At 48.8% G+C, this 23302-nt stretch overlaps 1 protein-coding gene across 1 annotated transcript in view; it reads left to right on the top strand.

Annotated features, from left to right (window-relative positions):
- Window positions 1-23302, top strand: part of LOC135207245 (chromobox protein homolog 8-like) — a 153044-nt gene that overhangs the window by 57614 nt on the left and 72128 nt on the right. The window contains exon 3 of the mRNA XM_064238881.1: window positions 5824-5889. Coding sequence (XP_064094951.1) covers window positions 5824-5889 — 66 coding nt within the window. The remainder of the gene's footprint in view (window positions 1-5823; window positions 5890-23302) is intronic.

The raw sequence follows: 23302 nt of genomic DNA, 5'->3' as shown, positions 1-23302 counted from the left end.
AGTCCCAGGCTGCCAAGGAGCGCGCACGAGCGCGTGTCCTGAAGGATGGGCTTTTCGTCCTCCGAAGAGCGAATCCTCCCCGCGCAAGGGGTGGAGCGCTCGGAGAGACTCTCGTCCGTTGAAAAGGACTTTTTGTTTTTGAGGACGCTTCACCCGTCCTATGTCACCGCTTTCGTCAGAGGACGCGTATGACGCTTTCCTCCTCAGAAGAGAGGTAGGGTTTCTACCACGACGAGGACGTTGGTTTCCGCGCACAGGCGTGTTCACCTGAGAGGCAGGTAGCTGTACCTGCTAGAAGGAAGGAGGCGTCCCCTCGCCCCTCGCCTTCTCGCAGGGTCAGTCCTGCCCCTTCTTCTGCTCCTTCGTCACCTACGAAGGATACCTCGTGTCCCTTCAGGTCCAGATTACGTCTCTTATGGCTCAGAGGACTCGCCCAGCAGCAGTCGAGCCTAAGCGTAGAAAGGACGTTAGGCTGCCCGTCAAGAGGACGAAGCAGTCTCATTCTCTCTCGTCTCGTTCGTCTCTCTCTCCACCTCCGGATCGTCACCGTTCTCGTTCTCCGAGTAGATCTTTCGCTCTCGCAGTAGAGGACGCTCGCCAGGACGCTCGGCGTTCGAAAAGCAGGACGCTTTGCGCTCTCGGCAGGGCGCTTTTGAGGACGCTCGCAGGATGCTCGGCGTTCGAAGCAGGACGCTTTGCGTTCTCGACAGGACGCCTTTGAGGACGCTCGGCAGGACGCTCGCCGTTCGAAGCAGGACGCTTTCGAGGACGCTTTTGGCGCCTCTCGTCAGGAAGCTCGCGCTTCTCTCGTAGGGACGTGTCTGCTAAGACAGTTCCCGTTGCTTCAAAGGACGCGCTACGTTCGCAGGATGTCCGTCCTTCTAAGGATCGTCGTAAGGGCGATTCCGTACCTGAAGCGGGTACTTCCATTCAACGGAAGTCTTTGTTCAGGCTTGAGACTGCTGGACGTACGCCCTCTCCTGATGGACGTTCTCCAGTTACTCTTAGGGAGGAAGGGGAACTTAGTAGTCCAGGGAGTTCCGTCGAAGAAGAACCTCCTGTAGCTTCAGCTGTCTCGGACTATAAGGTTCTTGTCAGGCTGTTACGTTCATCTTCGGGGATAAGTTCCAGCCGGCAGCCCCTAGGTCTCCTCTCTCAACTTTCGTCTTCCAAGTCCGTTAAGACCCCTGAGTTCGTCGAAATGAAGACATCGCTGTCGACCAAGAGGGCTTTCAAGAAACTTCAAGATTTCATGTCTCGAAGGAAGGATCAGGGCAAGACCACTTTCGCCCTTCCTCCCTCTAGACTCTCGGGAAAGGAGGAATTTGGTATGAAACCAAGGAGGACGTGGGAGTAAAGGTTCATTCGTCCGCTCTTGTGACTTCTCCAGTTTGGTGGACGCTCTGAGGAGGTCTCTCTTATCGTCTGCTAAGGTGTCCTGGACTCCTGTGGAGACGGACCACCACTTGAAGGGACTGCTTCGCACCTTGAATTTCTTAGACTGGTGCCTGACCTGGGAGTTTTAGATCTTCAGTCTAGAAGTCCTGATTCTCTCAGTCTGGGGGAGCTGTCCAGCGTTGTTGTCATGTATGGACAAGGCCGTCAGGGATGGTTCGGAGGAGCTAGTTTCTCATTTTGGAACGGCTTTCCTAAAGAAAAGAGCTCTCTTATGCAATTTTACCGCTAAGTCGGTTTCTCCGCTCAGAAAGCGGAATTGCTCTTTACGCCTCTTTCGGACCATCTCTTCCCCCAGGCTATGGTTAAAGGATCTTGCAACGAGTTTGCAAGAAAAGGCGACCAGGACCTCTTGGTACAGTCTTCAAGACGTCCAGCAGTTCCTTCCACATCTGCATTCAGTAAACCCCCGAAGAAAGTCAAACCCTTTCGCGGGGCACCCCCCTCGAGAGCAGCTCCTCGAGAGAGGTTTTCGAGAGGAAGAGCTTCATTTAAAACCAAACCCACCAAAGGAAGATCTTGTCCTTCAGACGCCAGTCGGGCCAGGCTGAAGTTCTTTGCGGAGGCATGGAGGCTGAGAGGGGCAGATCCTTGGACTCTCAGATCGTAGAGCAGGGTACAAGATCCCCTTTTTACATCCTCCTCCTTTAACATCAACTCCCAGAGACCTCTCTCCATCTTATCAGGGAGAGAAGAAAAGTATCCTTTTCGATCTGTTAGGACCAGATGGTCGAAAAAAGAGCGCGGGTGGAACAAGTCTTGGACCTTGGGTCACCGGGCTTACTACAACAGGAGTTTTTCCTGGTGCCGAAGCAGTCGTCGGGTTGGCGCCCAGTCCTGGATGTGAGCAGGCTCAATCTTTTTGTAGAAAAGATCAAGTTCAAAATGGAGACGCCTCAGTCGGTGCTAGGAGCCTTGAGACCTGGCGACTGGATGGTGTCTCTGGACCTGCAGGACGCGTACTTTCACGTCCCCGTCCACCCTCTTTCAAGGAAGTACCTGAGATTCGTCTTAGACAACAGGGTTTGGCAATTCAGAGCCCTTTGTTTCGGTCTCAGCACGGCCCCGATGGTTTTCACAATGATAATGAGGAATATAGCGAAGTGCTCCATTCGTCAGGAATCAGGATATCCCTCTACCTCGACGATTGGCTGATCAGAGCGTCGTCGAGGCGGAAATGTCTGAAGGACCTTCAATTAACGTTAGCCCTAGCAAAGTCTCTGGGTCTTTTGGTCAACTCCGAAAAGTCGCATCTGACCCCGACACAGTCCATCGTGTATCTGGGATTCAGATGGATTCAGTGGCTTTCGGGCGTTTCCATCCCAGGAACGTCAGCGACTGGGGTTAGAGAAAGTCGCAGCCTTCCTAGAGAGAGAAGCTTGTTCGGTGAGGGAGTGGATGAGTCTGCTGGGCACCATTCCTCGCTAGAAAAAGTTTGTCTCGCTGGGAAGACTGCACCTCAGGCCTCTTCAATTTTTCCTTGCGGAAGAATGGAAGTCGAAGGAGGACCTGAATGCGATCCTAAGGATCTCAAACAAAGTAAAAGGCCACTTAAGATGGTGGCTCGACCCTCAGAAGTTACGAGAGGGCTTCTCCCTAAATCTTCTGAGCCCCGACCTAGTGTTGTTCTCAGACGCTTCCATTTCCGGTTGGGGAGCAACACTGGGGGGGGAGGAAGTGTCAGGCTCCTGGAGAGGGGAACAGGTAGCCTGGCACATCAATGTAAAGGAACTGGCAGCGATATTCCTGTCGCTGCAGTTCTTCGAAGACAAACTGTCAAGCAAGGTCGTTCAAGTCAACTCAGACAGCACCACAGCCCTTGCATATCTAAAGAATCAGGGAGGAACTCACTCCAGATCCCTTTTTCTCCTTGCGGAAGAAGTTCTGCTATGGGCAGACGCAAGGCGCATCAAGATCCTGACGAGATTTCGTGGCAGGGGGTTCAGAATGTCAGGGCGGACCTTCTCAGTCGACGAAATCAGATTCTGCCAACAGAATGGACCTTGCACCAGGAAGTCTGTCAACAATTATGGACATTGTGGGGACGTCCTCTAGTCGACCTGTTCGCTACATCGAGGACAAAGAGGCTTCCTCTGTATTGCTCCCGGTTCTGGATCCAGGGGCAATTGCAGTGGACGCGTTGCTCTGGAACTGGACAGACCTGGATCTTTACGCCTTTCCCCCATTCAAGATCATGGGGGAGGTAATGAGGAAGTTCGCAGCTTCAGAAGGGACAAGGTTGACTCTGATTGCCCCAACCCCAATGTGGCCAGCAAGCAGAGTGGTTCACAGAGGTCATGAATTCCTTGTGGACTTCCCAAGAACGTTGCCCTGGAGGAGAGATCTACTCAGACAGCCTCACTTCAAAAGGTTTCACCAAAACCTCTCCGCTCTGGTCTCGACTGCGTTCAGACTATCGAAAAGTTGGCCAGAGCGAGAGGCTTTTCAAAGGCAGCTGCGAGAGCAATCGCTAATGCTCGAAGAGCCTCTTCAAGAGCTGTCTACCAGTCTAAGTGGTCCTCCTTCAGGGCATGGTGCAAAAAGGAAGGAATTTCCTCTTCCACGACCTCTGTGAAACCAGATAGCAGATTTCTTACTCTATCTAAGAAATGTGCAGAAATTGGCAGTTCCTACAATTAAAGGTTACAGGAGTATGTTGTCTGCCGTTTTTCGCCACAGAGGACTGGACCTCTCCAACAATAAGGATATACACGATCTCTTAAGGTCGTTCGAAACCACCAAGATTCCACAAGCAAGACCGCCCTCATGGAATCTCGATGTGGTTTTGAAACATCTTATGCTAACAGTCCCTTTGAGCCTCTCCATGAAGCTTCTCTAAGGGACTTGACGAGAAAAGCGCTTTTCCTAGCTTCTCTGGCGACGGCGAAGAGAGTTAGTGAAATCCAAGCGTTCAGTAGCCTAGTGGGCTTCAAGGGGACAACGCTGTCTGCTCGTTGAGCCCGTCTTTCTTGGCTAAGAACGAGAACCCGTCTAATCCTTGGCCGAAGAGCTTTGAAATCAAAGGAATGTCGAGTCTTGTGGGTCAAGAACCAGAGAGAGCCCTGTGCCCTGTCAGGGCTCTCAAGTTCTATGTGAATAGAACTAAAGAGATAAGAGGTCCCTCAGGTAATCTCTGGTGCTCGGTAAAAGAGACCAGATTTGCCGTTGTCGAAGAATGCTGTTGCTTCTTCTTGAGGGACGTCATTAAAGAGGCTCATTCATCTTGCCAGAAGACTGATTTGAGCCTCTTTAAAGTGAAAGCTCACGAAGTCAGAGCCGTAGCTACTTCTCTTGCCTTCCAAAGGAATATGTCTATCAAAGATATACTTGATAGCACCTTTTGGAGGAGCAATTCCGTATTCGTCTCACATTACCTCCGGGATGTGAGAACGATTTACGAGAACTGTAGTTCTTTGGGGCCTTTCATTTCGGCAGACACAGTTTTGGGGGCTGAAGGTAGCTCTCTCCCTATCCCTTAGCTTAGTTATGTTAGTTTTTATTGTGTTTTTGGTTTGATGGTGAGATCTTCTGTGGAAATCTCCCATTCCTTAGTTTTAATGTCAGGGGTTTTTTGGTTAGTTGGTCAGGTGGTGGTCGGTTGCTGTGTTACTGCCATATGTTTGGCTAGATGGTCTTGTCAAATTGAGGTCACGTCCCGTTGACAGAGCATCCAGAGTGCACCAGCACTACAGGTCCAAACCTGGCTGGCAACTCTGATGAAAGCAGAAGCAGGCTTAAGTGACAGTAATCACAGAGTCTACTTTGCTATCAGGTAAGGAACCATGAAGTAAATCTTTTACTTAATTTAAGTTTCCTAAAAATCCTATTCTGTCTCTACCCCCGCAACCATCCGAAGGTGGGATTCAGCTATATATATATCTGACAGGTAAGTTTCCATGAACAAAATGTTATTTTTATAATACAATTAAGTTTGTTCATACTTACCTGGCAGATATATATAATTAGAGTGTCCCACTCCTCCCCTCAGGAGACAAGGGTCATGAATAAATATGAACAGAAAATGGGAATGGTTCCTGATATCCGCCTCCCAGCGGCGGGAATGGGTACTACCACCTGGCTGCCCACCTTCGTGTGCCGCGAGTTTTGAAATTCTTGTCGGACGTCAGAAATACAGCTATATATATATCTGCCAGGTACGTATGAACAAACTTAATTGTATTATAACAATAACATGTTTCCTTATTATGTTAATTGATATTTTTGTAACCAAGGATATAAGTATATGTGAACAAAAAGGGACAAAATTAATTTTTATTAGGTGTAAATGAAAGAAGAATAAGTGAATGCTATGTCTTACTTAGATTATATTGTTGTAGTATAACAGTAACCTTCTTTTTTGTTTTGCAGGCATAATACGTGGGAGCCGATTGAAAACATCTTGGACGTGCGTTTATTAGAGGCTTTTGAGGAAAGGTAAGTGATTTTTTATAGAAACAGGTGAGAGTGCATATATAACAGTTGGTCATGGACTTTATCATTATTACTTAATACAGAGGGCTTCTTGGATAAACTCTGTACAGTAGATATTTGTTCGTACACAAATACACAAAGCCTTGTTCCTTACGTAGGATTTAGTTTCAAGTGTGAATTGGAGACCGTCATTTGAACTTACTGACAAGGTACAGTCAACCCTTGGTAAGATGGTAATAGGGAGGCCAGGGTGTCCGTTTTATCCAATTGTCTGGTTTAAAGGGAGCACTGATGCCATAAGGCCCTATTATAAAGTATGTAAGTGCTTAAAACTACCTTATGATTGAAGGGATTTGCTTCTAATTTACTGTTTATTCTTCAACTAATAATGCAATTTTTCAAAGAGGAACAGTTAGAAATTCGACTTCTAAGTTTAATTTTGTTGAAATGGAAAAATCATGACTTCACTTTTAGAAAATAATACATATGCCAAAAAAAAAAAAAAATCAGTTTAGCTCTTTGCAATAGTAAAAAAAATATATGTTATACTACACTGTAAAAGTTTGATTGAATTTGTTTCAGTCTTCTTGGAGTTATAAGAACTTAATTTTATACATTCAACTTCCCTGCCAGATTTCTTCTGTCGCCCAGACCATCAACATTGTTGTTGGTTCCTCTTGATTGGATTTTCTTTTTCATCGGACAATTGATCTTCTTGACCGGCTTTTGGTGACGTATCTGATTGTTGGATTGGCATATGCTTTGTGGACTGTTTTGTGGACTTGCTTTGGAATTTTCTTAGAATGTCTGACGCCAGAATGGTTATGAGACGTTGTGTGAATGTAGGCTGTAAGGTGAGGTTGCCAAAAGCTTCGGTAGACCCTCACACCGTATGTAAGGGTTGTAGAGAGTATGAGTGTTCTTTTACTAATACTTGCAAGGAATGTGAGAATTTGAGTAAGAGAGAGTGGAAGAATCTAACTACTTATTTGAAGAAGTTAGAGAGAGAGAGAGTGAGGAAAGCTTCCTCTAGAAGTTTGAGTGGTTCTAGATCTAATGAGCTAGTTCCTAGTTTGGGATCTTCCCCTCTTGTAAGAATTGCTACTTCTCCTTCCTTTTCAGCCTCTTCACCTATTGCAGATCCTGTAGATTCGGCAAAAGAACTTGCGGATCTAAAAAGCAGCCTGCAAGGTAAGGCTAGTGATTTTACAGTGGACAGTGATGTGAGTGTCCCCAGTGTAGTGGAGGGGGGCATCTGGTCGGCTCCACAACGCTCCAGGTCTAGACCTCTTCCAAGCTCCCATGCCCAGAGGAGAAGGAATGTCAAAAACCGTAAGGAGGTTGTGGAGATTCCCCACCGATCAGGGTTTCCCTTCGGCAGGCTTTGTGACACCCCAGACTGGCCAGGGATCGCTATTGCAAAAGCGTCCTGCGTGAGTGTTTCTCATCGTCGGGGGGGTCTTCGTCTCCTAGACGCGATTGGAGGGATTCTGATCGCTCGCGACCATTGAAGAGGAGTTGGAAGGCGCCGACTCTTGACTCGAGCCCGGAACGCTTCCCTGAGGAGTCTCCTTCGGATGTTAAGAGGGCAAAGAGAGCCCTATTGTCACCCGTAGTTGGAGTGGAGCCCATGGACTCCTCCCCTCCTCCTTCTCCTCCTCCCGAAGAGGATAAAGAGGAGGCTACTAAGAGATTTCTCGTATCTATGCAAGAGCAGATATCGTCGTTGGTAGGAGTGCTTTCAAAGGAACCTCCTCGAAGGAAAGATACTTCCCTTCCCATCAAGAGGTCCTCCAGAATTTGTGGAGGTCCCTGCCGCCAGGAGCGAGGCTCCTATTAGGAGTGAGGAGCCAACCAAACGTAAGGCTCCTATTAGGAGTGAAAGAGTCATTCGGACGTACGGCACCTTCCAGGAGTGAGGAGTCAACCAAGCGCAAGACTCCTACCAGGTGCGAGGAGCCGATCAGGCGTGTGGCGCCAGCCAGGAGTGAAGAGTCACCCAGGAGGCAGGAGCCAAGAGCCAGGAGTGAGGAGTCACCCAGGAGGCAGGAGTGAGAGTCACCCAGGAGTCAGGAGCCAGGAGTCAAGCGGAGTCGGAATTCTTCCATGAGGCAAGATTCGACTAGACTCGTTTCCGAAATTGATGACTCTTCTCCAGACAGAAGCACCTCTCCTTCGGATCGTAGGAGGTCTTGGAAAGACTCTTCCTCCAAACGAGAATGTTCTCCCTCTTCTGATCGAGTTTTAGAAGAAATGTCAGAAGACGAGCTCCCTACAAATGAGGGGGGGGGGGGCTTTCTCTAACTATAAGACATTAGCCTCCTTATTACTGCAAGAGTATGGAGAGACTATTAGTCCAGCCGCTCCTCCTCCTCCTCGTTCGCTCTTTTCGAGTACTGCTACAGTAAAGTCCTCTGCTTTCCTGAAAATGAAACTAGCGATTTCTATGAAGAAGGCCCTCCAGTCTTTGGATTCATGGATGGGCACTAAGAAAGAGTTGGGCAAAACAGTGTTCTGCATGCCTCCTTCCAAACTCCTTGGAAAGAGAGGTATTTGGTACGGGACAGGAGAGACTATGGGTCTTTCTCTCCCTGCATCGGCAGACGCGGACTTCTATTCTGATTGATGCCTCCAGACGACACTCATTAGGGTCGGCCAGATCTACATGGAGCATTTCAGAGTTGAACCACTTTCTTAAAGGATTATTCATCATATTAGAAGTGTTCAATTTTCTGGATTGGTCTCTCAGAGTTCTGGCTAAGAAGTCTCAGGACTCGGAGTTTCTTAAGAACCCAGAAGTTCTCCATAGCGTCCTGGCATGCATGGACAAGGCGGTACAAGACGGTTCGGGAGAGGTTTCTTCCCTATTTGGAGCTGGTTTGCTGAAAAAGAGATCAGTTTATGGATCCCTTTTGTCAAAAGCTGTTTCTCCTAGTCAGAGGACCGCGTTATTGTTCGCCCCTCTGTCAGATCATCTGTTTCCTTCTCAGTTGGTGAAAGATATATCTCGCTCACTAACTGAGAATGCGACACAAGACCTCCTTGTTCAGACTTCGAAGAAGAGTCGCCCTGTAGTGTCTACGAGTAAGAAGGACTCTCGTCCTCCTCAGCAGCCCTTTCGTGGAGGTGCAACGGCTCGTCCCCCTTCCAGAAAGAAGCGCTCTGATAAGAGAGGAAGGTCTTCCTTCAGGCCCTTCAAGAAAGGAAAATGACTTGATGATCCTCCAAGCACCAGTAGGCGCCAGACTCCTGAACTTTGCAGGAGCCTGGGCGCAGAGAGGAGCCGACTCTTGGTCGGTTTCAGTTCTAAAGAAGGGATACATCATCCCCTTCGAAGACAGTCCTCCCCTAACCTCTACTCCTTGGGAACTTGTCAGCGAGATACAGAGACCCTGTAATGAAAAATACTCTCCTTCAAATGGTGGATCAAATGTGGGAAAAGGAGGCCATCGAACTTGTACAGGATCCACTCTCCCCGAGATTTTACAATCGCCTTTTCCTAGTACCAAAGGCATCGGGGGGGTGGAGACCGGTACTGGACGTAAGCGCGCTGAACCGTTTTGTTCAGAAGAAGTAGTTCCGAATGGAAACGTCCGCCTCGGTGATGTCAGCACTACGTCCAGGAGATTGGATGGTCTCTCTGGACTTACAAGACGCATATTTCCACGTTCCCATTCACCACTCGTCAAAGAAATATCTTCGGTTTATGATAGGGGGCAAGATTTTCCAATTCAGGGCTCTGTGTTTCGGCCTGTCTACAGCTTCACAGGTCTTCACCAACCTGATGGCGAATGTAGCAAAATGGCTTCACCTAGAGGGAATAAACATCTCCCTCTACTTAGACGACTGGCTGATTAGGGCCAAGTCGGAGAACCAGTGCTTGGAGGACCTGATGATAACACGGAATATGATACAATCTCTGGGATTACTCGTGAACCTCGAGAAGTCGCAACTGATCCCCAGCCAGAACTTGGTCTATCTGGGGATTCAGATGGATTCTCGGGGTTTTCGGGTATTTCCTTCGCAAGAGAGAATCACTCGAAGCTTGTCAAGAATCTCGAGCTTCTTAGAGAGAGAACACAGTTCAGCGAGGGAGTATTTGAGCCTTTTAGGGACTCTGTCCTCGCTAGAAAAGTTCTCTCTGGGGAGGCTTCACCTTCGCCCTCTTCAGTTTTTCCTGAAAAAGGTTGGAGTTGGAAGACTGGGCAACTCTCAGACTCTTTCCCGATTCCACAGGAGGTGAAGAATCACTTAAAGTGGTGGATCCTTCCTCTAAAGAAGAACGAAGGCGTGTCACTTGCCCTGCAGAACCCCAACCAAGTGTTATTTTCCGACGCTTCGGAGTCGGGATGGGGAGCGACGCTAGGAGCAAGGGAGGTGTCAGGCACCTGGACAAAGGAGCAGGTGTCCTGGCACATCAATTGCAAAGAACTAGTAGCCATACACCTGGCCTTAAGATTCTTTGAGGAGGTAGTCAGAGGCGGGGTGGTTCAGATAAACTCGGACAACACCACGGCTCTGGCTTACATACGCAAGCAAGGAGGGACTCATTCATTCTCCCTCTATCAGCTAACAAAACAAAGATCTGTTAACCTGGACAGTGGAAAGAGGTATAACTCTCTCACAAGATTTGTGCAAGGGATACGAAATGTGAGAGCAGACAGGCTAAGCAGGAGGAATTAGGTCCTCCCCACAGAGTGGACTCTACACGCAGAAGTGTGCCAAAGTCTGTGGTCCCTGTGGGGGAGGCCTCACATAGACCTATTTGCTACGTTCCTCTCCAAAAGAGTAGAGATCTTTTGTTCTCTAGTAGAAGATCCAAGAGCCTTTGCAATCGACGCGTTTCTCCTAGATTGGTCGGGCCTAGACGCCTACGCCTTTCCCCCATCAGATCCTGGGGGAAGTACTCAGGAAATTCGTGGCTTCAAAGGGCACGAAGTTGACCCTCATAGCCCCATTTTGCCCAGCCCAAGAATGGTTCACGGAGGTACTGGAGTGGATAGTGGACTTCCCCAGGTCTCTGCCAAGCAGAACAGATCTACTCAGACAACCCCACTTCGAGAGGTTTCATCACAACCTCCCCGGTCTCGCTCTGACTGCCTTTCGACTATCGAAAGACTCGTCAGAGCGAGGGGATTTTCTCGCAAAGCTGCAAGCGCTATCGCTAGAGCCCGCAGATCTTCAACGAGAAGAGTATACCAATCGAAGTGGGAAGTCTTTAGGAGATGGTGTAAGAATAAGAAGCTGTCCTCCTCCAGTACCTCTATAATTAACATTGCCGTTTCATACAATCAACTTACCTGTCAGATATATACATAGCTAAGACTCCGTCGTCCCTGACAGAAATTCAAATTTCACGCCACTCGCTACAGGTAGGTCAGGTGATTCTACCGGTCCTGCCCTGGCGGCAGGACTAGGAACCATTCCCGTTTTCTACTCATATATTTTCTGTCGCCGGTGGTATCAACATCGTTGCTGCCACCTCCTGACTGGAATTCGCTTTTCTAGACAATTGATCATCTTTTTGTGGACTTTTGGTGACGTACCTGGATCGTTGTTTTTGGCATTCGCTACTGTGGACTGGATTTGGACTTGCTTTTGATTTTTCTTCAAGAATGTCTTGATCAAGTGGTTGTGTGAGTGTGTGTGTGAATGTAGGCTGCAAGGTGAGGATACCGAAAGCTTCGGTTGATCCTCACACTGTATGTCGCAAATGTAGAGGTTTTGATTGTTCTATTTCTAACACCTGTCATGAGTGTGAGAGGTTGAATGTTGAGGAATGGAAGACTCTAACTCTACTTGAAGAAGTTAGAAAGGGGATAGAGTCAGAAGGGCTGCATCTAAGATTGCGGGTAGTAGTACAAGGCCTATTGAGCCTTTGGATGATTCTAACTCTTCTCTTAACTATGCATTTGATTCTAATTCTGTATCACGGCCCTCACTGGCTTTACATTCAGATTCGGCCTCGGAATTGCTGAACTGAAAGCTACTCTTCCACAGGATGAAATCCAAAATGGCTGCCATGAAAGGTAAGGACTGTGAAAGTGATTATAGTGAAGTGAGTGTCCCCAGTGTTGTGGAGGGGGCGTCTGACCGTCTCTGCGACGCTCCCAGGCCTAGACCTCTTCCAAGCTCCCAAGCCCAGAGGAGGAAGGAAAAGTCGAAAGCCGTACGGAGGTTGTGGAGAATTCCCCCCGGTCAGGCGTCCCTTCAGCAGGCTCTGTAAATAGACAGACTGCTCAGGACCGCTATAGGAAAAGCGTCCTCAGAGAGTGCTTCTCTTCGTCCGCTTCTCCCTCTCCTAAACGAGGGTGGAAGGATTCGGACTTGTCCAGGCCCCTGAAAAGGCACTGGAAAGATCCGTGGTTGGGATTCTAGCCCTGAACGCTTTTCGGAAGAAGCGCCTCCTTCCATTAAGAGGGCTAAGAGGGTTTTGACGTCCCATGGTTTGGACAAAACTCCTTCGAGGTCTCCCTCTCCCGTTCAAGAAGACGCCGGAGAGGCTTCCAAGAGGATCATTTTGGCTGTGCAAGAACAGTTATCCGCCTGGTAGGAGTCCTTTCGAAGGATACCCCTCGTAAGAAAGACGTGAGACTTCCTGTCAAGAAGACTCGTCTTCTTCTCCCGCCAGGAGTGAGGCTCCTGTGGGACGTGAGGCGTTTGAGATCTACTCGATAGAGACTCTTTGGACGATTTGAATCGCCAGACAAGCGCGAGGCGCCAGGTCAAGCGCGAGGTTTCCTACAGACGAGAAGCGTCTTATAGGATTAAAGCGCCAGACAAGCGAGAAACGCTTTACAGGCGCGAGGATATTTCCAGACGGGATACGTCTGCCAGACCAGCAGCTTCAGCCGAGCGCGAGGAAACAGCCAGGCGCGAGGATTCAGCCAGGCGCGAGGCGCCAGACAAGCATCATCCATACAAGGATTTGGCACCAGAAAGGCGCGAGGCGCCAGCCAGGCGCGAGGCGTCAGTCAGGCGCGAGAGTTTAGAGAGGCGCGAGGCATCAGTCAGGCGCGAGGCGCCAGCCAAGCGCGAGGAGTCAGCCAGACGCGAGGCACCAGCCAGGCGCGAGGCGCCAGCCAAGCGCGAGGAGCCAGCCAAACAGAGGAGCGCTATACATCTCTTAGCCCCTCTCCTATTAGGAGTTTGTCTCCCGTAGAGAGAGTTTTTGGGCAGGAAGACCCGGAACGGGAAGTGACTTCTCCTTCTGATCCGATATTGGAAGAGGACTCAGAGGACGAGACTCACGGCAGAGAAGGGCTGTCTAACTACAAAGTTTTGACAGCTCTCCTCCTCCAGGAATACGGAGATGCATTGATCCCTGCCGTCCCTCCTTCGCCTCGTTCACTTTTTTTCATGCTCTAAGACGCCGAAGTCGTCGGCTTTCTTGAAGATGAGACCGACGATTTCTATGAAGAGAGCTCTTCAGTCGCTGGATAGCTGGATGCTAACCAAGAAGGAGCTAGTCAGGACGGTGTTTTGCATGCCTCCCGCTAGACTTACGGGCAAGAGAGGTATTGGTACCAGACTGGGGAGAATATGGGACTCACTCTCCCAGCTTCGGCTGAAGCTGACTTTTCCAGTCTGGTAGATGCATCCAGGAGACATAGCCTTCAATACTGCGAAGATTACTTGGGGTCTTTCAGAGTTGGATCATCTCCATCAAGGGACTTTTTCACATTTTAGAAGTCTTCAACTTCCTAGATTGGTCCCTTGGGGTGATGTCCAAGAAGGCTCATGCCTCTGAAGGACTAGATCTGGACGTACTCCTTGCAATTTTTGTCCTGTATTGACAAGGCGGTACAGGATGGCTCAGGAGAAGTTCTTCCTTATTTGGAGCAGGTCTCTTGAAGAAGAGAATCTGTTTTTAGCGCTTTCTTGACGAAAGCAGTATCCCATTCGCAAAGGGCAGCCTTGTTATTCGCTCCCAGGTCTGACTTTCTGTTCCTTCGCATTGGTGAGGACCATTTCCCGTTCTCTGGCGGAGAAAGCAACACAGGATCTTCTGCAATCTTCCAGGAAGAAGAGACCAGTGATGGTGGGAGACAAGAAAGGTGTGTCTACGCCTTTTCGGCCCTTTCGAGGAGGCCTTCCCGCTAGTTACCGCAAAATAAAAGAAAAACGACCGAGGAAGAGAGGTAGAGCCTCTTTCCGTCCCTTTAAAAGGGAAAGTGAAGTGGCGCTCCTCCAAACACCAGTAGGTGCCAGGCTCCGGGGATTTGCGGAAGCCTGGACTCTCATAGATACAGACGCTTGGTCTATGTCTGTTCTACAGAAGGGATACCTCATTCCTTTCCTGGACAATCCTCCCCTGACGTCAACTCCGCGGGAATTGTCCGCCAATTACAAGGACCCTGTGTTGAAAGATACTCTTCAACAAATGGTGGATCAGATGTGGGACAAGAGAGCTATAGAGCTAGTGCTGGATCAAAGCTCCCCAGGGTTTTACAATCGTCTTTTCTTGGTTGCGAAAGCCTCGGGGGGCTGGAGACCAGTTCTGGATGTCAGCGCTCTGAACAAGTTTGTTCAGAAACAGAAGTTCTCCATGGAGACCTCTGCATCAGTCCTTGCGCTCTTCGCCAAGGGGATTGGATGGTGTCTCTGGATCTCCAGGACGCCTATTTTCACGTCCCGATCCATCCTTCGTCGAAGAAGTACCTCCGTTTCATGACGGGGGGGTAAGGATCTTCCAATTCAGAGCCTTGTGTTTCGGCCTGTCTACGGCGCCTCAGGTTTTCACGAGCCTTATGAAAATGTGGCGAGATGGCTTCACCTGAAAGGAATCAGTATATCTCTGTACCTAGACGACTGGCTCATCAGAGCAAAGTCAGAGAAACAGTGTTTGGAGGACCTGACTGTGACACTAAACCTGATAAAAGACCTTAGGATTACTCGTGAACCTCGAGAAGTCCCAACTGATCCCCAGCCAGAACTTGGTCTATCTGGGGATTCGGATGGATTCTCGGGGTTTTCGAGTATTTCCTTCTCAAGAGAGACTAACGAGAGGTTTAGAAAAAGTCTCTCTTCCTAAGGAAGGAACGTACTTCGGCGAGGGAATGGTTGAGCCTATTAGGGACTCTTTCCTCGCTCGAACAGTTCTTTCCTCTAGGAAGACTTCATCTCCGTCCGCTTCAGTTCTTCCTCAGAAGATCGTGGAACATGAAGACAGGGCTTCTCTCGGACAGTTTTCCCATTCCTGTTCTGATGAAACGCCATTTAGAATGGTGGTTACTCCCACTGAAGGAAAAACAAGGGTACTTCCCTAGAAACAGAAGAACCCCAAACCTTGTATTGTTTCCGACGCGTCGGAAAAAGGTTGGGGAGCAACCTTGGGAAAGAGAGAGGTGTCAGGCACTTGGAATGCTCTTCAAGTGTCCTGGCACATAAACTGCAAAAGAGCTGTTTGCCGTACAACCTAGCCCTAAAGAGCTTCGAACCTTTAGTGAGGAACAAAATAGTACAAAGTGAATGCGGACAATACAACCGCCCTTGCATACATTCGGAAGCAAGGAGGTACTCACTCGTATGCCCTTTACGAGCTCGCAAGAGACCTGCTGTTGTGGACATCGCAAAGGAACATCTCTCTGTTGACGAGGTTTGTTCAGGAGTAAGGAACGTGAGAGCAGACAGGCTGAGCAGAGGAACCAGGTCCTTCATACCGAATGGACCCTCCACTCAGACGTTTGCCGGAATCTCTGGTCTCTTTTGGGGGACTCCTCATTGTCGACCTCTTTGCCACGTTCCTCTCGAAAAGACTGGAAGTCTTCTGTTCAGTAGTAGAAGACCCCAGAGCTCTAACAGTAGACGCCTTCCTGCTAGATTGGTCTCATGTATACGTTTACGCATTTCCCCCATTCAAGATTCTGGGGCAAGTGCTCAGGAAGTTTGTGACTTCAAAGGGGACAAAATGACCCTGATAGCCCCCTTTTGGCCAGCTCAAGAGTGGTTCCCAGAGGTGCTGGAGTGGATGGTAGACTTCCCCAGATCCCTTCCACAAAGGAAGGATCTTCTCAGACAACCACACTTCGAGAGGTTTCATCAAAAACCTCCCCGCTCTCGCTCTGACTGCCTTTCGACTATCGAAAGACTTGTCAGAGCGAGAGGCTTTTCTAGCAAAGCAGCAAGCTCGATCGCTAGAGCCCGGAGAACTTCCACTATCCGTGTTTACCAATCGAAGTGGGAAGTTTTTAGAAGGTGGTGTAAGTCTAAGAAGTTTGTCCTCCTCCAGTACCTCTGTAACAGAAATCGCTGATTTTCTGTTAATTTTTGAGAGAAGAATCGCGTTTCTCCGTAGCCACGATAAAGGGCTATAGGAGTATGCTATCGGCTGTCTTTAGAATAGAGGGCCTAGATTTTGTAAACGATAAAGATCTACATGATCTGATTAGATCTTTGAGACCAAGAAGTCTAAGATTACTTCTCCCCCTAACTGGAATCTAGACGTGGTGCTTAAGTTCTTGTCATCAGCGAGATTTGAACCCCTGCATTTGGCCTCGTTTCGTGACATAACGAGAAAATGTTTATTTCTTTTGTCACTGGCGACGGCGAAGAGTTATTGAGCTGCACGCCACCCGTTAGTGACAAAGTGGGTTTCAATCTAGATTCAGCCATCTGTTCCTTCAAGGAATTATTCTTGGCGAAGAATGAAATCCTTCGATCCTGGCCGAGAAACTTCGAAGTAAAAGGCTTATCGGGTCTCGTCGGCAGGGAACCGGAGACCGGTCTCTTTGCCCAGTAAGGGCGTTAAAGTTTTACTTACAGAAAAAGAAACAGTTGGGAGGTTCTAGACAAGGTCTTTGGTGCTCGGGGTTGAAGGATCCATCAAGACCTATGTCTAAGAATGCTTTAGCCTTTTTTGTCAGGAACGTAATACGGACGCTCATAAGGCTTGCACGGATGATTCTTTCAAACTCCTGAGAGTAAGAGCTCATGAAGTGAGAGCAGTGGCTACGTCTCTCTCTTTTCAGAGAAATATGTTCACTTAAGAATATCTTGGAAGCGACATATTGGAGATGTAATTCTGTGTTTGCTTCTCACTATTTGAAGGACGTTCGTGTGACCTATGAAAAATGTTTTTCTTTAGGTCCTTTGTGTCTGCGGGCACAATCCTGGGTACAGGAGCTAACAACAATCCTTAATTATTACTACTTAAGTCTAATAGATATGTTCTAGAACTTTCTGCTGAACAAGTGCAGATGCCGCACAGGCGGCCAGTCACTTCCGTTCAGTAAGGAAACTCTTGTGATTATCTTTTATTAGATGAGTATCATAAATTTTTTTTTGGAAAATTATTGTGTGCGTGTGCATTTGGTTTGAGTTACGGTTGTTGCGAAGAGTTTGGGGGATAACTCGGAGCAATTTTTAATACTAACATGGTGGTTAGGATCAGGTGGTCGGATTGTTGTGTGCTCCTTAATAAGGTGTGTTGTCATATAAGTGGATCAGCACCCATTGACAAAGTCCTTTCAGGCTCTGCCGAGTAAGTGGATAAGACCCCTTCGGCAGTCCACAAGAATTCTTGGCCATAGATCACATATCTCGCTAAAGTTTCTTGAGGTGATTGCAGACTACGGGGCAAACACCCACGAAGTCTACCACCTATCAGGTAGGAACCAAGGTTTTTATTTATACCTACAACATATGTTGTTTACCTGTCTATTCCAGAAGTAGCTGTCTCTTACCCTCCACCGAAGGGGGTGCCAATCAGCTATGTATATATCTGACAGGGTAAGTTGATTGTATGAAAATGATATTGTTATAATACAATAAAGTTTGTTCATACATACTTACCTGGCAGATATATACGATTAGGGCCCACCCAGCCTCCCCGCAAGGAGGACAGGTGGAAGAGAAAATATATGAGTAGAAAACGGGAATGGTTCCTAGTCCTGCCGCCCAGGGCAGGCCGGTAGATCACCTGACCTACCTGTAGCAAGTGGCGCGAAATTTGAATTTGCTGTCGGGGACGACGGAGTCTTAGCTATGTATATATCTGCCAGGTAAGTAATGAAACTTTATTGTTATTATAACAATATCAATATTTCCTCCTTTTTCTTAGAGAGGAATCGCACCTTTCTGTGTCTACCATCAAAGGATACAGGAGTATGCTGTCTTCAGTATTCAGAATCGAGGCTTGAGATTGCAGAGACAAGGATCTCCACGATTTGATTCGGTCCTTCGAGACTTCGAAATCAGGACTCCGAGAACACCTAGCTGAAATCTGGACATGGTCCTGAAATTCCTTGCCTCGGACAAATTCGAACCTCTACATCTTGCTTCCTTCCGCGACGTCACTAGGAAATGTTTATTCCTGTTGTCTCTCGCGACGGCCAAGAGGACGAGCGAATTGCACGCTCTGGACTTCTAAAGTGGGGTTTAAAGGAGATGCGGCTATCTGTTCGTTCCAGACATTATTTCTGGCGAAAAATGAAAACCCATCAAAACCTTGGCCAGAAGCTTGAGTAAAAGGCCTATCTAACCTGGTAGGCAGAGAGATAGAGATCGGTCTCTGTCCGGTAGCTCTTAAATTTTATTTAAGAGAAGAAGCAGATGGGAGGCTGTCAACAAGGTCCTTTGGTGTGCTGTGAAGAACCCCAAAAGACTCGTGTCTAAAAACGCCTTAGCCTTCTTGTGAGAAGCGTGGTTACTGATGCGCACAAGAACTGCCCGGATGAATCCTTCGGTCTTCTAAGGGTTAAGACTCATGAAGTAAGGGCAGTAGCAACAAGTCGCTGGCGTTTCAAAAGAATATGTCTCTAAGAATATCATTGAGACTACATATTGGAGATGCAATTCAGTTTTTGCATCTTATTACCTGAAGGATGTGAAAGTGACCTGTGAGAAATGCTTCTCTTCCTCGGTCCATTTGTTATCAGCAGATACAGTTCTGGGACTTGGAGCAAGACTGATCCTTAAATACTTTTATCTTAAATGTACTAAACCCTCTTGTCAGATATGGCTGGTTTTGGTTTCCTATTAGCAAGCGTGCTGATGTCGCACGGGCGACTGGTGTCCATTGCTGGTAGGGGACCAGGGGTATGTATGGCTAGTAGGGGGGTACAAAAATTTTTTTTTTTTTTTTCATGAAAAACTTACCTGTCAGATATATATATAGCTGGTATTTCTGACGTCCGACAGAATTTCAAAACTCGCGGCACACGTAGTGGGGCGGCCAGGTGGTAGGTACCCATTCCCGCCGCTGGGAGGCAGATATCAGGAACCATTCCCATTTTCTGTTCATATTTTTTTTCTGTCGCCGGTGCTGCAAACAACTGTTTAACAGTAACCTCCGTCTAGGATTTTTGATTATCTCGCGTAATATTATCTGGATTGACTTTTGTATCGACTTCTGGATTGTTGGATTGGCACGCGTAATAGTGGATTGGTTTTTGATTTTGGATTGGCTTTTGGGTTGTACATGATGTCGGGATCAAGTACTGGAAGTTTCAGAGTGTGTGTGAGGAGTGAATGTAAGGTGAGGCTTCTTAAACCTTCAGTTGATCCTCACACAGTTTGTATGGATTGCAGGGGGGGCATGTTTGCATGGTTGATGGATCGTGCAATGAATGTAAGGATTTGGATGATGATAAATGGAAGATGTATGAGACCTATCGACGTAAATTGGATGCGCGATAGAGTCAGGAGGTCTTCCTCCAAGGGCAGTTCTACTAAAGGTAAGGATAGTAACATTTCTCCTCCTCTAACACCAGTAGATTTTGCTCAACCTAATCCTGTTTTGTTGCCTTCGGGCCCCAGTGCTGTGTCTGGAGAAGGTAACACCCTTTCTCTGATTCTAGAGTCTATTCGTGCTCTCGAATCTAAGGTTTTGGCCCTAGAAACTGGCCCTGTGAAAGTTGTGTTAGTGCCCTAGTGTTGTGGAGGGGGCGTCAGATCGGCCCATAATGCCTCTAGGCCTAGACCTCTATCGGACTCCCAGGACTCAGGGAGTGGGTATGTCGAAAGCCGCAAGAGGGTTATGGGGGCTCCCCACTGATCTGGCGTCCCTTCGGCAGGCCTTGTTGCTAAATCCCAGGCTGCCAGGAGCGCGCACGAGCGCGTGTCCTGAAACGATTTCTTTTCGTCCTCCGAAGCGTCCTCCCGCGCAAGGGGTGGAGCGCTCGGAGAGACTCGCGTCCGTTGAAAAGGACCTTTCGCTTTGAGGACGCTTCACGTCCTATGTCTCCACTTTCGTCACGAGGACGCTTATGACGCCTTTCCTCCTCAAGAAGAGAGGAAGGCTTTCTACCGACGAGGACGTTGGTTTCCCACGCCACAGGCGTGTTCACCTGAGAGGCAGATAGCTGTACCTGCTAGAAGGAAGGAGGCGTCCCCTCGCCCCTCGCCTTCTCGCAGGCTCAGTCCTGCCCCTTCTTATGCTCCTTCATCACCTACGAAGGATATCCTAGTGTCCCTTCAGGACCAGATTACGTCGCTGATGGCTCAGAGGACTCGCCCAGCAGCAGTCGACCCTAAGCGTAGGAAGGACGTTCGGCTGCCCGTCAAGAGGACGAAGCAGCCTCATTCTCATCTCGTCTCGCTCGTCTCTCTCGCCTCCTCCGGATCGTCACCGTTCTCGTTCTCCGAGTAGATCTTTCTCTCTCTCAGGAGAGGACGCTCGCCAGGGACGCTCGGCGTTCGAAAGCAGGACGCCTTTGCGCTCTCGGCAGGGAGCTGTTGACGACGCTCGGCAGGACGCTCGGCGTTCTAAGCAGGACGCTTTGTGCTCTCTACAAGACGCTTTTGAGGACGCTCGGCAGGACGCTCGCCGTTCGAAGCAGGACGCTTTTCGAGCGAGGCAGGACGCTTTTGAGGACGCTCAACAGGCAACGCTTGCTTGGCTAAGCAGGACGCTTTTTGGCGCCTCTCGTCAGGAAGCTCGCGCTTCCTCTCGTAGGGACGTGTTCTGTTAAGACAGTTCCCGTTGCTTTCTAAGGACGCTCCTCTTTTCACAAGATGTCCGTACCTTCTAAGATCGACGTAAGGGCGTTTTCCGATCCTGTAGCGGGTACTTCCATCCAACGGAAGTCATTGTTCAGGATTGAGACTGCTGGACGTACTCCCTCTCCTGATGGCGTTCTCCAGTTCCTCTTAGGGAGGAAGGGGAACTTAGTAGTCCAGGGAGTTCCGTCGAAGAAGAACAGCGGTAGCGTCAGCTGTCTCGGACTACAAGGTTCTTGTTATGGCTGTTACGTTCATCCTTCGGGGAGAAGTTCCAGCGGCAGCACCTAGGTCTCCTCCATCTCAACTTTCGTCTTCCAAGACCGTTAAGACCCCTGAATTCGTAGAGATGAAGACATCGCTGTCGACCAAGAGGGCGTTTAAGAAGCTTCAAGACTTTATGTCTAGAAGGAAGGATCAGGGCAAGACCACTTTCGCCCATCCTCCCTAGACTCGCCGGGAAAGGAGGAATTTGGTATGAGACCAAGGAGGACGTGGGAGTAAAGGTTCCTTCGTCCGCTCTGGGGTGACTTCTCCAGTTTAGTGGACGCTCAGAGGAGGTCTCTCTTATCGTCTGCTAAGGTGTCCTGGACTCCTGTGGAGACTGACCACCACTTGAAGGGGACTGCTTCGCACCCTAAATGTTTTTGTTTTTAATTTCCTAGACTGGTGTCTGGAGTTTAGACCTTCAGTCTAGAAGTCCTGATTCTCTCAGTCGGGGTGGGGGAGCTGTCCAGCGTGTTGTCATGTATGGACAAGGCCGTCAGGGATGGTTCGGAGGAGCTAGTTTCTAATTTTGGAACTGCTTTCCTGAAGAAAAGAGCACTTCTTTGCAACTTTACCGCTAAGTCGGTATCTCCCGCTCAGAAAGCGGAATTGCTCTTTGCTCCTCTTTCGGACCATCTCTTCCCCCAGGCTGTGGTAAAGGATCTTGCAAAGAGTTTGCAAGAAAAGGCGACCCAGGACCTCTTGGTACAGTCTTCAAGACGTCCAGCAGTTCCTTCCACTTCAACATTCAGCAAACCCCCGAAGAAAGTCAAACCCTTTCGCGGGGCACCCCTCGAGAGCAGCTCCTCGAGGGAGAGTTTTTCGAGAAGGAAGAGCTTCATTCAAACCCAAACCAGCAAATGAAGATCTCGTCCTTCAGACGCCAGTCGGGGCCAGACTGGAATTCTTTGCGGAGGCTTGGAGGCAGAGAGGGCGGATCCTTGGACTCTCAAGATAGTAGAGCGGGGTACAAGATCCCCTTTTTACATCCTCCTCCTTTAACATCAACTCCCAGAGACCTCTCTCCATCTTATCAGGGAGAGAAGAAAAGTATTCTTTTCAATCTGTTAGACCAGATGGTCGAAAAAAGAGCGGTGGAACAAGTCTTGGACCTTGGGCTCACCGGGCTTCTACAACAGGATTTTCCTAGTGCCGAAGCAGTCGTCAGGTTGGCGCCCAGTCCTGGATGTGAGCAGGCTCAATCTTTTTGTAGAAAAGATCAAGTTCAAAATGGAGACGCCTCAGTCGGTGCTGGGAGCCTTGAGACCTGGCGACTGGATGGTGTCTCTGGACCTGCAGGACGCTTACTTCCACGTCCCCGTCCACCCTCTTTCAAGGAAGTACTGAGATTCGTCTTAGACAACAGGGTTTGCAATTCAGAGCCCTTTTTTTTATTTGTTTCGGTCTCAGCACGGCCCCGATGGTTTTCACAATGATAATGAGGAATGTAGCGAAGTGGCTCCATTCGTCAGGGATCAGGATATCCCTCTACCTCGACGATTGGCTGATCAGAGCGTCGTCGAGGCAGAAGTGTCTGAAGGACCTTCAGTTTACGTTAGCCCTAGCAAAGTCTCTGGGTCTTTTGGTCAACTCCGAAAAGTCGCATCTGACCCCGACACAGTCCATCGTGTATCTGGGGATTCAGATGGATTCAGTGGCTTTTCGGGAGTTTCCATCCCAGGAACGTCAGCGACTGGGGTTAGAGAAAGTCGCAGCCTTCCTAGAGAGAGAAACTTGTTCGGTGAGGGAGTGGATGAGTCTGCTGGGCACCATTTCCTTGCTAGAAAGGTTTGTCTCGCTGGGAAGACTGCACCTCAGGCCTCTTAAATTTTTCCTTGCGGAAGAATGGACATCGAAAGAGGACCTGAATGCGATCCTTAAGGATCTCCAACAAGGTAAAAGTCCACTTAAGATGGTGGCTCGACCCTCAGAAGTTTACGAGAGGGCTTCTCCTTAAATCTTCTGAGCCCCGACCTAGTGTTGTTCTCAGACGCTTCCATTTCCGGTTGGGAGCAACACTAGGGGGGGAGGAAGTGTCAGGCTCCTGGAGAGGGGAACAGGTAGCCTGCACATCAATGTAAAGGAACTGGCAGCGATATTCCTGTCGCTGCAGTTCTTCGAAGACAAACTGTCAAGCAAGGTCGTTCAAGTCAACTCAGACAGTACCACAGCCCTTGCGTATCTAAAGAATCAGGGAGGAACTCGCTCC

Source organism: Macrobrachium nipponense, chromosome 32 (genome assembly GCF_015104395.2).
Source record: "Macrobrachium nipponense isolate FS-2020 chromosome 32, ASM1510439v2, whole genome shotgun sequence".
In the NCBI taxonomy this organism is placed as follows: Eukaryota; Metazoa; Arthropoda; class Malacostraca; order Decapoda; family Palaemonidae; genus Macrobrachium; species Macrobrachium nipponense.
This window is presented reverse-complemented; position numbering and strand designations above follow the sequence as displayed.